The sequence below is a fragment of the Hemibagrus wyckioides genome, linkage group LG14, assembly GCF_019097595.1.
Source record: "Hemibagrus wyckioides isolate EC202008001 linkage group LG14, SWU_Hwy_1.0, whole genome shotgun sequence".
NCBI lineage: Eukaryota > Metazoa > Chordata > Actinopteri > Siluriformes > Bagridae > Hemibagrus > Hemibagrus wyckioides.
Genome location: NC_080723.1, coordinates 19394749 through 19411834, shown reverse-complemented (window position 1 = coordinate 19411834; position 17086 = coordinate 19394749). Strand labels below are relative to the sequence as shown.

General features: G+C 39.4%; 1 protein-coding gene across 3 annotated transcripts in view; it reads left to right on the top strand.

The window, feature by feature from the left end:
* The window catches only part of gabrb2a (gamma-aminobutyric acid type A receptor subunit beta2a), a 54569-nt gene that overhangs the window by 20697 nt on the left and 16786 nt on the right, over positions 1-17086 (top strand). For all 3 annotated transcript variants that reach the window (XM_058408930.1, XM_058408931.1, XM_058408929.1), the window contains exon 5: positions 13192-13274. In XM_058408930.1, the coding sequence (XP_058264913.1) occupies positions 13192-13274 (83 nt within the window). The remainder of the gene's footprint in view (positions 1-13191; positions 13275-17086) is intronic.

The following is a 17086-nucleotide window of genomic DNA, read 5'->3' as shown; positions in this document are numbered from 1 at the left end:
ACCACACCTCTTCCAAGGAGCTGACAGTCACATAAGCCACACCTCCTTCAGGGGGACTGACAGTCTTGTAGACTATGCCTTCTTCTGGGGGGACTGACAGTCACACCTCTTTCAGGGACTGGCAGTTCATTCAGTTCAGTTTTATTTTAACAGGACATTGTTGCAAAGCAGCTTTACATCCATCCATATTCTATACTGCTTATTCTGCTGGGTCTTGTGAAACCTGGAGCCTATCCCAGAAGACTCAAGGCACAAGTCAGGGTACACCTTGGACAGGATGCCAGTCTATCACACAATCTTGCACACACTACAGACCATTTAGAGTTGCCAATATCCTACAACGCATATCTTTGAACTGAGGGAGGAAACCAAGTACCCAGAGAACATCCAAACTCCACACACAGCGGAGGCAGGAATTGAACCTCCAACCCTGGAGGTGTGAGGCAAACATGCTAACCACCAAGCTAATTTTATTTCTAAAGAGCAAGCCAGATGGGATGGTGAAACAATTCCCTGAGACAATATGAGGAAGAACCCTTGAGAGAAACCAGACACAAAAGGTAACCCATCATCATCTGGGTGACACTGTATAGCATGACCCAGGCCACGCCTCCTTCAGGGGGTCTGAATATGGATCAGTTTTTGTATAAAAACTTTTTGAACATCAGGAAACTGTAGAATTCTTACTCTAATGACACTGCAGTGGAAATGAAGAAGAAAAATATGCCATAAATCTTTGAGAGGATAGTTTTATTATTTATCTAGTGTAAATTCAATTTTACGATGTAAAATTAAGGCATCTAAACCTCACGATGTAGCAATTATATAACTGCAGTACAGCAACAAAAACACAGTTTTTTCTGCAGTGGCCATTACATACATCCCTATTGAGACCAATTGATGAATTTTTACACCACTAACTGTAAATTACTGCAGAACACAAGCACTCCACTCTCGCCGATGTAACTCACGTCTTTCTCTTTTATCTGATTTTCCTTTTTGCATACATTTTTAATGCACCGCATTCATCACCCCGTGTGCTTCATTGTTCTTTTTTTTTTGCGAAAAGACTCAGGAATAATGCGGCGTACCAAAATGACACATTATTTGTTCGGGAGAGTGCGAAGATGACACATGGAGGTGTGAGTGGGCTGCATAGTGTGTTCGAGTTGCTTTTTGGGGTTCGGAAAGATTAGACAGAGCTTGCACAAACACACACCGCTATTTATAGTGGCCACAAGTCTCTTTGTGTAATCTACCATTTAGGCGCTATTAAACAAGCTGCCTCATTTTGGCCAGACACAAGGAAGATGAGAAAGATGACAGTCACTGCCGTGAGGGACCGCTGGGGAGAGACCAGAGAGATTAGTACCTTTTTTTTCCTTTGAGCATCGGTTCAGTCAATAGTTTTTCAGCACGGCAGACCCTGAATGTGAGATTAGGCTTCAGACCAATATTGAGTTTTTCAGTGTTGTTGAAACAGACATGTTTAACTTTGTAATATTTTGACAGAAATAATATTTGCATATTTGAGGGTTTGTTTTTGCTGTTGCATGGACGAATATAATCAGTGGCCAAAGTCTCTAACATGTACAGGAAACTAGCATTATTGGCACCCCTTATGAGAACAGGCATAAATGATTATAGAAAATTACGCATACTAGGCTGGATTTATCTGTCTTTTAGTAAAGCTGTGAAAATGTTTTCATCGGCTGAACAAAACAAAAATTCCCACAGGATTTTCAGTGTCTGATCTTGTAAATATGCCGATAAATGCCGTTTAAGCACAAGTTCATGACACAGCTGATCTACATTTAGTGACCGCAACAATACTCCATGAAAAGCAGAGAGCTGAAAATGTCAAAATGGTGATTAAACAGTGGATTAGGTTACCTTCTAAGCATGACATGCATTAAATCTTTCAGTAATGCAGCCACTCAGCCATTGCGGCATGTCAGCTACCACAGACACACACTAACTCTTCCATCCTTTTATAGGGTGCCATTACTTTTGTCCTCATTGAATGGAAAGTCTTTTTTTTTTTTTGACTTAATTTATGGATTTATTTTGATTTGCTTTCTTTCATGTCGTTAAAAGGAAATGACAACGAGAATGTACATAAATTTGTTCATATCCAGCTTGGAAAATCAGTCTCGTGTAAAAAGAAAAAATTTCAACTTAAATTAAAAACAAATAAATGAATATATATATATATATATATATATATATATATATATATATATATATATATATATATATATATATATATATATATTCCCATTTCTCCAACAACTAAAGATCTCCAATGCATATGTGGCAAAAACAATATTAGCCAAAAATATTCGATTCACGAATCAGACCAGACTTGGGTTTCCTGATGCTGATATAACAGGCACGTTTGACTCGGTGATATTTTGACAGAAATCATATTCGCGTATTTGCGGGTTATTTTTGCCGACGACAAATGTAATCATTGGCTAAGACTGCTCCTCTCAGCTAGAAGCTGGCAGTGCTTGACGAAAACACAGTGAGCCATCCAAAATGGCAAATCATCCATATCATGCATCATGTGCCAGCGTCCACATTGCCATGTCAAAATAAACGATGCTAAAGTGGTGTCACTTGACTGAGGACTTACAGAAGCCTGGAGCTGCTCTGTATCTTCTCTCTCCTAGCCGGCTCTCATCATAGTTCGCTAATAGTTACACGATAATTCACAATGCTTATCGACTTGCTCCGCATGTGGCGCGCTTTGTCAAGAGTGGCCAGTGGATGTGTCTACATCTCGAGCACGCCGTCATAATAAAATGCTAGTCCAGAGCCCTTTTGTGCGCAAGCTTCAGTAAACAAGGTCATTTGGAATAAAGGTGCACAGCATGCCTTGGGCTGTACACCAAACCTTGTTTGAACTCTGAAAAGCGCAGCACTGCAGAAGGACATGCAGAAAGGAAACACAGCCGCTTGAACGAGCTAGACTCTGCACATATAAATATTAAAGAGCAGAGATTATGTCATTTTTGAAGTGAGGTCACTTAGGCACAGTACTGGTGTTCCCTCTTTGTGCTGCCAAATGGAGTTTTTAAAGATATTCTTACAACCCCTTTTTTGTTCGGTTAACATGAGACGAATTGTGGCAGTGTGAAGTGAGGGCTTTTTTAAAAATTTTTTTTAAATAACTCCAAGAGACCAGATACTAGATTTATCATTTTAATGCAAATGTATTTAAAATAGAAATATCGAAAATGACACTTACTGCCAGAGTAAGAGTAGCTTCAGGGTAAGTACTAGCAAAATAATCAGACCGGTAATTGAGATTATTTAAAACTTTCCCTATACCAAATTAAAAAAAAAAAGAAAAGAAAAATGCAGTACCTTTCCATTATTTCTACTTAAAATAAGCAGAATAAGTTATGATTCCCAAAAGAAAATGCACCCCTGGAATGTCCAGGATCGGTTTTAAAATAAATACAAGGTGAAACTGATAGCTGCATGAAGAGGCTGATAAAGTGGTAGAATATATTAGCATTTTTACACAGTTTACAGTCGCTAGCATGAATACATACAAATAAGGTTTAAGGCCATGCATATAAACATGAGTCAGTCTTTAATGCCATAGTTGTTATGAAACATACTTTGCTAGCATTGGGTTAATATTTGTATGTTTGCCATGAAAGGGCTCCCCTGACAAGATTTTTTAAATTGTTTATAAACTTTTGACACAACACGACATTGCCATGACATGGACACACCAATGATATGACAGTGGCCCACTGTTGACAAGACATCGACATGATAATGTCACACAATAATGGACATTTACATAATTTTGACGCAACACTGACATGATCTTGACACAACATTGGTACAACATTAACACAACATTTGTACAACGTTGATAACACTGACAACATTGTCACGATGTTGACAGGACGTTGAGATGACATTATTTCAACGTTGTAAAAATGTTGTGGCAGTGTTATGTCAATGTTGTGTCAGCGTTGTGTTAATGTTGTACCAATGTTATGTCAGTACTGTGCGAAAATCATGTTAGTATTGACACACCATCTCTACAACATTGAACACTGTCAATATTTTCATGCTGTTGACATAACCTTGAGATGACATTTGTCGTCGTCGATTGGTACAAAATTAACACAACACTGACTCAACATTGACACAAGATTATCATGATGTTCACACAACACTGGTACAACACTGACACAATTTTGACAGGACATTGTAGAAATGTTGTGTCATTGTTGAGCCAGTGTGTCAGTGTTGTGTCAATGTCATGTCAACAGAGTCTTAATCTTGTGCAAAAATTTGTATTGACAACATGACATTTCAACAACATTTTCATGATGTGATGACACTGAGACCTGAGTGATGCCGTTGACACAATATTGACATGATGTAGATGCAACATTGGTACAGCATTAATGACACAACATTGGCATGACATTGACAGAACATAGGCACAATACTGACACCACATTGACACAACACCTCTACAACATTGACAACACTGACATAACATTAGCATGACCTTGACAAAACATTGGTACAATACTGACACACGATGTTGACACGACACTGAGATGACACAAGAATGATGTCCTTGATACAATATTATCATGATGTTGACACAACACTGACACAACAATGGCATGACTGACACAACACTGATACAATATTTCTACAACACTGACAACACTGGCATGCCATTGACAAAACATTGGAACGATACTGACACGACATTAACCCAACATCGGTACAATGACACAGCAATGACACCATGTCACAAGAGTGACGTCACTGATACAATATTGACATGATATTGACACAACATTGGTACAACATTGACACAACAATGGCATGACTGACAAAACACTAACACAACATCTCTACAACATTGACAACACTGACAACATTGGCATGCCATTGACGAAACATAGGCACAATGCTGACTCAACATTTACACAACATTGGTACAACATTAACACAACATCGAGATGACATTGAGAGAAGAGTGATACAAAATTGGCGATATTGACGATGTTGACACAGCACTAAAATGATTTCCAAACAACACAGCCACAACATTCAGACAATGTTGACATGACATTGACACAACATCGACTCCGTGTTAACATACTATAGTAAGGTTTCAGTATATTGTACATATTGTACAGAACATAATGTACTGAACTCAGTAACGGAGGAGAAAACTGTCAAGGATAAAATATAACCTGACCTTCGCTTCCATATGTGGATGGAAATGAGCTGGAAAAGGAAGAAGGAATTAAAGCAAACAGGAGAGATTAAGAATTACAGATAAGGGCCAGGAACAGAAAGATACAACTAGAGGTTAGAAATAAGGGAGAAATAGGACAGAAATGAGAGAAATGACCAAAAAAAGAGAAGAAGATGGAGAATTAGAGATAACAACCAGGAGCTAGAGAGTGAAGATTAAGATTCAGAAGAGCAAGTGTGGAATGTAATGAGAGAGGAAAGAGGAGACAGACTAAGAGCAGGAGAAACTGGGGGAGAGAGAGAGAGAGAGAGAGAGAGAGAGAGAGAACTGCATTGATATGGACAGGGAAGAGACATGGAGAAAATGGAGACGTGAGAAGTGAGTATTAAAGGTAGTCAGAGAGGGAAGAAAATGTGGAAAGTGATGCAGAGAGAGGTGGAGAGCAGAAGCCAAATGACTAAAACAATGAGAGAGATGGCAGAGAGAGAGAGACGGAAAAAGAAATGGAGAGAAGCAACTGCTAGATTTAATAAATTGAATGGAGAAGTACAGCGTAAAGAATTTCTACGACAAACGAGTATAATATTTTAAATGTGGTTCACAGTTCAATATACAGCCATGTTATATTTTAGGACTATTTATATTACTGGCAGATTACACTGTGGAGTTGCGCTAATATTGCTGTGGCTAGCACCGACATTATCAACCTTGCATTGCTTATATCCCCCCCCCCACTTTTCATCAGTTCCATTATTTGGGCTGATTTAAAAAGCTACACAAATGTTTAAACCACAGATAAAGCTCTGCAGCATTGTCAGTCCAGCATTAGCTAGCGTGATATTTCAAGCAGATAACGCATATACATTGAGAGGAAATAAATATTCAGACACTATTTCCTATAGTGCAACCATGTGAAATTCACATTATATGTCTTTTGACCTTACTCTTGTGAATCTAAACTAAAACATGTATTCCTAAGCATAAAGAAATATTTCAAAAACCTACTCGACCGATGAAAGGAATTCAGACTCTATAGGCACAGTATTCAGCCTTGTAGATTTAAACGCTGCAACAGCAACGACAAAAAAAATTCTCAGACGAGGTAACATTGGGAAGATTTCAATCAACATCATGGTGAAGGTGCTTCCTGAAGTTCTCAGGGACGACATTACAAAACCTCGCTTCAGAAAGAAAGAGTAGAAGCAAAGACTTTAAACAATAGTTACAAAAAGATACAGGTGGAAAGTTGATGGAACTGCAATCAGTTGTGCGTGGCAGAACCAGCAAGAGTTCACATCATGCTTTCAGTCTAAGTCACTGGAAAAGTGTTGCAAGATGACCTGAAAGCAGCAGCAACAGTGAGTAAATATCTGTTTCTACACACCACCCCAAAACTCCTCGGGCCAAAAACCCAACTCAGAGATGTCTGTTTAAAAGCATTTAGACAAATCAGAACTCTTGTGGAACAATACATTGGAACTTATGAATTTAATTTCTTCTTAAGGTGAAAATTTGTACTGTGAAACAAATTTCCCGATAAGAAATAATGTAAAAGCAGATAATCCGTTCCAGCCACCCAATAAAATTTGACCAATATGACCAATACGAAGCGTATGTAAACTGTATGGCTGCTTAAAAAGAACTGACCCAAGCCAAGCATACCATGTCAAGGGTCCTCACAGGACATCGTGCCACCAAGCTTGGGCTAAAAATAGAACAGACCACCCATTGCCACCGAACTGTCAACCAAAAAGCACACGAAAAATCACCTAGCTTTTGAATGTTGGTATCGTGGGTTGACTTTTTCGAAACAGCTTTCACTGACTGAAAAAAAAAAAAAGAATTCTGAAAATGCATGCATTTGCTTTCGCTGCCTTGGCTTGACTTTCCACTGAAGCAAACAAGTTTTCAATGGCTTCCGGATGTACTCACGACTTAGACAGCATTCGGTTCATGTTTATGGCGAAAATATGTGCAAAATTTCAATACTTAAGGTGAAAATTCGTAAGGGAGGGCATGCTGAGTTTCCACTGTATACTCTGGTCAGACGAACTATAAATAGAGCTCTTGTTGCATGTCATTTAGGAAAAATTTAGGTTTGTGTGTATGACCGGAAGAACACCATACTCACAGTGAAGCATGGGGGTGGGAGTATCAGGATATGGGGCTGCTTTTCTGCATTGTTGCTGGTGGATTTATGTCAGTGAAGAAAAAAAATGAATGGAGTAACGTATTAGGGCATTAACTGAATCTATGGATAGTTCATCAAGACAATAACCCCAAACGTACATGCAGTCAAAAATTACTCAGGAAGTTCTTGCATGGCCTGGATAACCTGCTGACAATACAGTATGACTGCTGTAAATATTAACTAAGGTAATTATCCACAACTCAGCTGCTAGCATGATTACATTTAAATTTACAAGGTCATTTTTTCCCGACTGTAGACTCAAGAATAGAATATAGACGGATACAAGGGAGACAGATAGCAGCAGAAAAGAGATGGTAAATAAAGACAGAGAAAATAGGGATAAAGGTTAGTATGAGGTGTAGTCAGAGAGTAAATAAGAGAAAGGAAAGAAGACGCAGAAAATAATAGTAAAGGAGAGGAAGTCTTGAACAGATGAGAAATGAAAGATTGGGATAGAAGTAAGACAGATGAATAAATAGAAAATGAGTGATTAGAAACAGAAAAGACAGAAGATTGAGATGGAGAGAAGTCCTGGGATGAGTGGGATGCGAGACAAAGAGATGGTAGGAAAGAGCGTTGAAGCTGGAAAGAAGTGAGAATGTAGTAGTGACAGAGACAGCGAGTGAGGGCGAGAGACATGGAGAACGAGGAAGAGAGAGAGAGAGAGGAGCGGTGAGACGCTGTTACGCCATCCAGGTGAGTGTCAGAACACACTTTTAAAAAGAGCAGCTTGTCATTCAACACCGCATTCCCTGCCATGGCAACCGCTTTCTCCTCAACCTCACACACACACACAAGCATGGAGATGTTCACGGATGATGACAATGATGACGATGTAGCTACTGCTATAAATAGGTCGTTATTTTTACCTCTGCCATCTTGGCCTAATTTCCTCATTTCCCCAGTGCTTCCTGTGGACGTATGATTATTGGGAGGTGGATTAGAAGGCACAGGAGGGCTGCGGGGTTTCAGCCTGCTGCTTTCAGGTCACATACGGCTACAGGGGGACGCAAATCATACTCATTTTTGCATTCATCCTATTCATATACCAGGCTTCTGAATCCCCGTTGAAGCACGCTGCAGTCTGTCTTTTGACGGTAGCTGTTTAAAGGGAAAAAAAGCAAACCCTTGCACGCTTCACGTCTTATTATAATGTCAATAAATAACTTTTTGTTCAAGTTGTTGTCATGGAAACATAAGGATGAAGCTTCCAAGCCTTTGGCATCACTGGGTCTTGCTTTTAGACACAGAGCATTTTGGCTCAGAGCCACAGTTCCTTTGTGATGGGGGAAAAAAGCAAAATGGTTTCGGCATCGGCACCGAAATGTGCTCATTTTTGAGTGTTGATAACAACCTGATTCTGTCAAACAGAAATTGTACTTCATTAGGCAAAAATGCAAATACTGGCCTAGAAAAGTTGTCAGGTTTGTTCAAACTGTATAAACTATGACTAAATGTGTCAAAAACATTCATTTTACACTAAAATCTTTATTTTACAATCCAAGATCTCTAAACAGGCAGATTGAGAAAACTGGGAAAACCAGACTGAAACCAGGAAGATCATCAGGAAATAATGGTCAGAATTTCAATGGGACTGCAAAACCTTCCAACAGAACAGTACAGAAAGAGTGATTTAAATTCTCCAAGGTTATTGGATAGAAGCAGGAAAGAGGTATGTTAGAGTTCAGGTGAGTGTGAGAGATGTAAACTCTGGGGTGGATTAGATTGGTGATGGAGATCAAGCAGGAGCCGCATCTGATTTCACCTGTTTAATCAGTTGATCTTGGCTTTTAACATTTATGTTACATTTACATTTCTGGCATTTGGAAGATTTGCAACTTGCATTTTATGTAATTTTATACAACTGACACTACAGTTAAGGGTTAAGAGACTTGCTCAGGGGTGCAGGAGTGGCGGCTTGGTGGATCTGAGATTCAAACGCACAACCGTCGGATCAGTAGTCCTTAACCTTAACCACTAAACTAACACATGCACACACACCCACACCGGCCCTTTCCAGATAAGACTGGACATACTTTCCACACAAGACTCTTGGAATACTGACTGATTAAAAACGTCTAGTCTAAAGATCTAAAAAGATCTAGTCATCTGCATTAAAGTTGTTCTTATAAGAACGGTTACCAGAATTATGTTTATTCATATTTCATGTATACATTTACAGCATTTAGCAGACACACTTATCCAGAGCTACTTACCGAAGTGCTTTGATGCTGGTTTTCTTTGTTCCTAGAGGGATGGAGGATCCAGTAAAGCTGTGCTAGACGTTCAAAGGGAACGTGGTACAGAGTAGGGTTTGATGAGAGCCTTCAGGTAAATGGGGGCTGGTCTGCTTTCAGCTTTGTAGGTGAGCTTCAGTGCATTATATCTAATGTGGACAGCTACGGGAAGCCCGAGAAGGGGCTGTGGTGTGGGAGAACTTGCGAAGCTTTGTGCAGCTACATTATGGATCAGTTGCATGGGTCCAGTCGTGAGACAAGAAAAGTCTGAAAAAGCACCCGAGAGGCCAAAGAATAAATACTTACATAAACACAATAAGAGCTGCTCCATATCTGTAGCCTGAGGCAGGATGCAAGGGTGTAACAGCATGTGTATTTTTTTGGGGAGCGAATCGAGTAAATATATCATAGGTCAATATACTGGTGAACAGAGTTAAGTCCAACTGGTAATATCAAAAGCAGAAACAAAGAACATAGAAATTGTACACGGAAACTCATTCTGTTAAAGCATGCTAAGGATTTTCATGGAACACAGATATATGTCAGGGTACAGAAAGACAAAATAATTTGGGACTAAAACAAAAAACACAATGAGTAACAGACCAATAGAATGAGAGGGGCAGAGACAAAGCCAAAACAGGCACATGGCAAAACGCTAACTGTCCATCTTCAAATTAAAGGTTTCATTCATTTATCTTATCTACAGTAGCTAATCGATCTATAATAATATAACATATAATACCTTATGCATATGTATTTACAAAATAGTTTTGGCTTTGGTTCAATGATATAATTTTCTGCTTTTAATTCAGATTACACAGCAAAACGTCTTTTCACATGCTCCGCCTTCACAATGCCCATTTTTAATAAAGTAGAAAAGACACTAGAAGTCTATAAGACAAATAATATTACTTAAAAAAAAAAAAATCCACTTAAACATTTTAAAGACACATCTGACTCTCTCCACGCTATTGGAGTTTAACTATCCAATAATGTAAGTGTCCATTGTTTATAGCTATATCAATTCCTTCAGGTCTCATTATCAGATCCAGACGTTATTACTTTCTCTGCATTGTTGTAATATTAACCTTCAAATCAAATCCTCTGATAAGCTAAAATACCAGTGTGATTTGGGTATTAGATTTGAGTATTTTACCCAGAGAGGCTTCATATCAACCAGCGTGCTTAATTATTAAAGATAAGTAGCTGTAGATGAATTCAAAGGCACGGGAATTTATGAAACTCTTTTACATTAAAACGTTATCTTTCATTTTCACAATACAATGAAACGACGTCGACGACTTAACGCGTCACTCGGCAGTTCACTTAACCCTTAACATGAGATAAGAGCTGAATGGTTAGTCCTTGTGTTCTGTGCTATTGACCATTTTATTGCAAAACAATAAAAAAAAAAAAGGTGGGGTCTTACACACCTGAGCACTTCTTTTTAAATACTCTTCAGGTCAAATGATATAGAGCCACAAATCTCTGTCATATGCTTTGGCAAGTGTGTGTGTGTGTGAAGATGAGAGTGTAAATAAGTAATGACATGCTACTCTCATGTCTAACGATATTGAACATCGTGTCTGTTCTATGAATTTGAGACAAAAAACATTATAAAGAAGAGCTGCATAGTAGTGTAGAAGATTATATATTATAGCATCAGTGCTACAGGGTCCCTGGTTCAATTCTGCGCTTGAGATACTATTTGTTTGGAGTGTCAACTGGGAAATATTTTGAGACCAGTAAAATGAATCATGGAGAAAAACTAAAAACTGATGCTTCGATAGCTTAAAAAAAAATCTTTTCAGACATTTTAAACTACCCTGAAATAATAATTACCTCTGTTGATTGACCATTGATTAAATACATGTTGCTGTTTGACAGATTAAGCCAATGTTCCATTGATTTTCTTGTCTTTCTAGATGTTGTGTAATCATGGGGCAGTGTGCTCGTGTAACCATTTCGCTCCAAAGAGTTATTACTGGTTAAATATGTGAAATGTACCAGGCATTATTAAAGGCCCAATGGGGCCGGAAATACACTGCCCCACTGTCTGGGGAGGGGCAATAGACAGAAAAGTTAATGGGTTTGCCATATTGAGGTAGTTTAGTGAGGCCAAGGTTATTTCTTACCCCCCCCAATTTAAATCTAAAGTGCAGATAATACATTTTTATTGCTGTTGTAATAAATATCGCAAAGATCAGGAGGTGGAAAGGGGAAATTATGGACTGGGTACTGTCTGTGCATCAGAAATGACCTTGTTTCCTACACAAAAGAAAAGAAGGGAAAAATGTCCCTTTTCCAATGCAAAGCTGGTACAGCCTCTTCTGTGTGGAGTTTGTGAAGGAAATGGTAAATGATAAATATCACGATTGTTATTCAGCTTATGTTTATCTCACCCACAGGAAACCCTCCTGCTGTATCAAGCCATTTTGAGCAAAGGTAGAATGTACGCTGGATGACTTTCAGCCACCTGTTATTTTGTTAATCACAAGATAGTAGCCTTTCAGCTTCATTTCTTTTACGGATTAAAAATAAATAAATAAAACCTACCAAAAAATCTATGATCACGAGCGGCTGCTGGATGCTGCTCAAGTTACACTGTTTTGCTGTTGTTGCTACGGTGACGTGAGAGACTTGTTGAATGTCTGATGGCAGACTGCAGTCCTGCAGAACAAGGCGTGCCGAGACTTGCTCCGAATGATCGTTTGAATTCATTAAGCCAAACAGAGCCATGTGCATGAAGCTTCACGTTGATTTTCTTTTTTTCCCCCCCTCTGCTACTGACATCAAGGTAGATTTGAGAGCAGAGCTAGACTATATCAGGATAGCTATATTTGCAGGGCTACATCATTTTTGTTGACGTTGAATGAAAGTGTCACTGAACGCACCGTTTACTGTTAGTTGGTTTTCCAAACCTATATATCCAGGTACCTAGTGTGCGCCATAGAAATGTTGTGATGTGATTTTTCTTTTCATTTCACCCACTTGTGAGCGAGAGAACGCATTTCGAGCTGAAAAGAACAGCCGTGTTAAAAACAATCTGCTTCAGCTCCTGTTAAAAAGAAGGTCTTATTTCATTCTCTGTTTTCTGAAATCCTGACGTGCTCCGCATGGTGGGCGCTCCGGATGAGCGGGCCTCCCACAGCACGGGGATATTGAGCAATAAAACTGCAACACACTTCATCGCTTTTCTTTAACGTCACCACGTTTCAGTTTTAAGGACAAATTCCCGGCCTGTAGTTATTTAGCCGTCGCCGGCGGCGATCAGCTCGACGCATTAGCGAAGGTCTATGTGTCCGACCCCATCTACTCTCCCTGTGCTTAAGTGAATTCAGCAGTGACTCCAGGTCATAGAGGAGTATGGGGATGAGAGTGTGTGTGTGTGTGTGTGTGTGTGTGGAGAAAACCAGAGGAGGTGAGAAGAGGGGTACTTCAGAGATGCTCTTGTCCCTGGTGTCCTTGAGTGGCGTCAGTAATAGTGTGTGTGTGTGTTCTGCATTCAGGATCACCACCACAGCAGCGTGTATGATGGACCTGAGACGCTACCCATTGGATGAGCAGAACTGCACATTGGAGATTGAGAGCTGTGAGTATACTAGTCTCCTTGCCGCCGTCCTTCTGTCACCACACAAACACACAAGCCCCAGCGTAGACCTTTGACGCCTCCTGCTTCCCTTTCCCAATCACCCAGTCATCAATGAAGAGCCGTTTCCGGTGGCCTGGCTTACAGCCGCAGTAAATTAGAGCATTACAGCACTAATAAAAGCCCAACATCTTTGTGCTTATTAAGATGAAGGTCTTTTGAGTTTGGCTATTACTGTCTGTAATTGTGCTAATAAAAATTGAAAGGCATGAGTGATAGGATGATAGAGAAGTGGTCTCCTGTGTGTTTTATCAGCCCCTCTGGAGTAATGGATGTCCGTTCGTGACGTGCTCTATGATGTGGCCCGTTTAATCAGCCACGCTTCAGAAGCATTAATCAGCACAAACCCCAGTGTCCTCAGACCCAGGTCCCATTGTGTTACACTCTTTCTTCTCCCCTTTTTACCACTCTCTTTTCCTTTTCTCTCTTTGTAAGTCAAATCTTTGAACCAATCGCTGATGTCACCAGACCACAGCTGATTTTATAACAATATTTTATAACAATACCATCTCTAACATTTCATTTAATAAAACTCATCACCACTGTGAACATGGATAGAGTACGTTCTGCTTTATAATATGCATAAATGTAAAATTAAATAAGCATTTATTAAGAAAATAAAGAATAAACCATGGTAGGATGTACTGCTATAGGAAAACTATTAATGGTAAAATGATCTCTACTTCCCATTACTAGTATTAATAACTATTTTATTAAAGAAGGACACTTTTTAATCAGTTTACAGTTATACTTAATATTTAATGTTTTTTTATTTTTTTCTTATTTTCATCCTCGTTAGCTCATCTGCCGATTCCCACCCACCAGCCAGATCTCCCTCGCTACAGATACACAGCTACAAAGCTAACATACATTCTTCCTCACAGGGCATCATGACAGACTCGAAGTAAAGCTCTGTCTGCCTTCTTCCACAAACATGAGCTCACAGACGCCTACGATTGGCTACGTGTCAGTAAGATTGACAAGGGAGAGAATGATTAACCCCTCCTACCAAAGAAAGCATGGCCAAGTTTGCTCCCTCATCTCTAGACCATGGTTCGAACTCAAGAGCTTGTGATGTGCTAGCAGTGCCAGTGATGCTCAATAATCACACAGGCTTTTTACATTTAATCATGGCAAGTTATATATTCTATTCAATTCAATTCAATTTATTTGTATAGCACATTTAACAGTGGATATTGTCCCAAAGCAACATACTAAGTTACTATTTATCCCTAACATTTATCCCTAATGAGAAACCTGAGGTGATGTTGGCAAGGAAAACCTCCCTGAGATAATATGAAGAAGAAACATTGAGAGGAACCAGGCTCAGAAGGCTCCAGGCTCCTCATTTGAGTGACACCGGACAGTAAATAATGTAACAGTTGATAATGTCGTTTCTACATCAGCAACCAAGAGGAACTAAATGGTCAGTGTAGTTCTGGGTTCATTATAGACTTAGCACTAATTCCTTCCTGCCGAAAGCTGACTGAGGCAACAGCAGTTCAGAGACGGCGTGATAGTCTCCGAGTGGTTCTGTCCACAGCAGTCCCCTGGGTCACAGTCTGTCCACGCAGATCTATCCCGAGCAGCAGCGAGCACCATCAAGCGCCGAGACTCCAACCAGGGTTAGAGCGTCTGGATGGTTCAGACAGGCTATATACTCTCACATACATAGTTAAGGTCATAGCAAATGGCATAATATGATAATCCAAGATATATTAATGCAGGAGTTATTGCAAAGCATTGATGTGCCTAAACAGTGCAATATTTGTTCATATTTCTATAAAGTTGTTGTTTGGAAAACTGCACATTTCATATCTGATGCTGTTATTAAGATTATCCAGGTTAAATGATATAAAAACTTGTTTTGAATTTGTACTTTTCCTTGTTTCTGGTACGGCACCCTGGTCTTTTAATCACCCGGAAATGTAGGTAGAGTGTACCTTTAAAAAAGATTTATGTTACATAAATAGACCGTAATTCATTTTTCCAATAATCCTTTAAAAGTACACTGCATGCAATGTTCTAGGTGCAAAGGTACAGGCTCGAGGGTACTGTTTCAAGGAACGGCACACGTCAGTATTCTTTTCTTTCTCTAAAATATTAGAAATATTACACTTTTCCAAAAAGTATGATTTGTTTACAGTATGATATTGCCATTATATTCTTTGGTTATCGTAATTAATATGGAAGTGTGTGATGGATCAAATAAGACTGTAAATCTATTTACATCAGAGTGTAGTACTGAGTAGTAAACACTGGAGCTATTCTATCCAAACCCCCTGCATGGAGCATGTAGTGACATCTTCCAGACACACCAGTCACTTTCCAGACAGAAAAATCTCCATTACGGTTTATAACATTATGCAAATGTTAATTTGCTGGCAATATTGAAACATTAACCATGTTCTTGTGCAAACAGAATGGGAATATAAAATACAGTCCCATATACAACTGGAGGTTTTTTTTTTAAAAAGCGGAACAAAATATTCAAAGATCAGAATCCAACGAAGACTGCAGAAGTGCAAATGATCCAAAAAGTCAAACCATTCAGCCAAAACCTCATGCGGAGAGTCTGCGTTTGGATCCCACGGACTTCCGTGGCTCCTTACGTGGGTGGAATGGTATACTTTCTCTGTCCTGTCAATCACAGTGTTTAGCATTAGCCTATCTTAAGCGTCTGCGAGCTCATGTATGCTGAAGACATCGTTGACGTTTGTGTGACATGCTGCAGGAACTGCAGTATGAAAAGATGTGGTTGGTGGCTTCACGTGTCAAAGGAAGCACGTGCTTGCTTTCACCCTCCCAGGCTCATGTTATAGGGGAGAGCTTCTGGGAGAGTGCGATTTGGCAGTAAATCAAATTGGGGAGTAAAATGGGCCAAATATTAAAAAAAGAAGGAAAGACAGAAAGAAAGAAAGAAGGAAAGAAAGAAAGAAAGAAAGAAAGAAAGAAAGAAGGAAAGAAAGAAAGAAAGAAAGAAAGAAAGAAAGAAAGAAAGAACAGTCAAAGTACAGCAAACAGAACAGACGATGACGAAAAGCAGACGAATCACAAAAGCAGAAAAGAGAGCAGAACTAATGGGGAAAAAAGGTTTAGGCTGTAACAACAAGAAACAGGAATTAGCAAAGATTGATATAAACTGAGAGGTATACCCAGTATGAATAATCAACACAGTGGTAAGCTGAAAAGAAGGAAGCGGCGCTAACAGTGTGGAATTCTGTGGTGTTTATAGTTAACTAATGCTAGTTGAGGTCTTTAATTAGAAAAGAATCATATAGAGTGGAACAAATTTAATTCGTTCTGGAGGCGAGTTCTTTTTGAGAAACAAATTTTACCATAAAAAATAATGTAAATGTAGATAATCCGTTCCAGCCACCCAAAAATATTACCAATATTACCCATACGAAATGTATGGCTGCTTACAAAGAACTGACCCAAGCCAAGCATTCCATGTCAAGGGTCCTCACAGTTAGTCAGGTCACCAAGCTTGGGCTAAAAATAGAACAGACCACCCATGCCACCAATCTGTCAACAAAAAAACGTGCGAAAAATCATGTAGCTTTCGAACGCATTCTGAAGGCAGTGTTGGTATCGTGGGTTGACTCTTTTGAAACAGCTTTCCAATGAGGCAAACATGTCTTGAATGGCTCCGGACGTATGGGCAACTTCGTTCGGGTTGTTCGCATGCCAAGAATGCTCCATATGCTTGATGCAAATTTGAATTCTTAAGGCAAAAATTCGTAAGGGAGGGC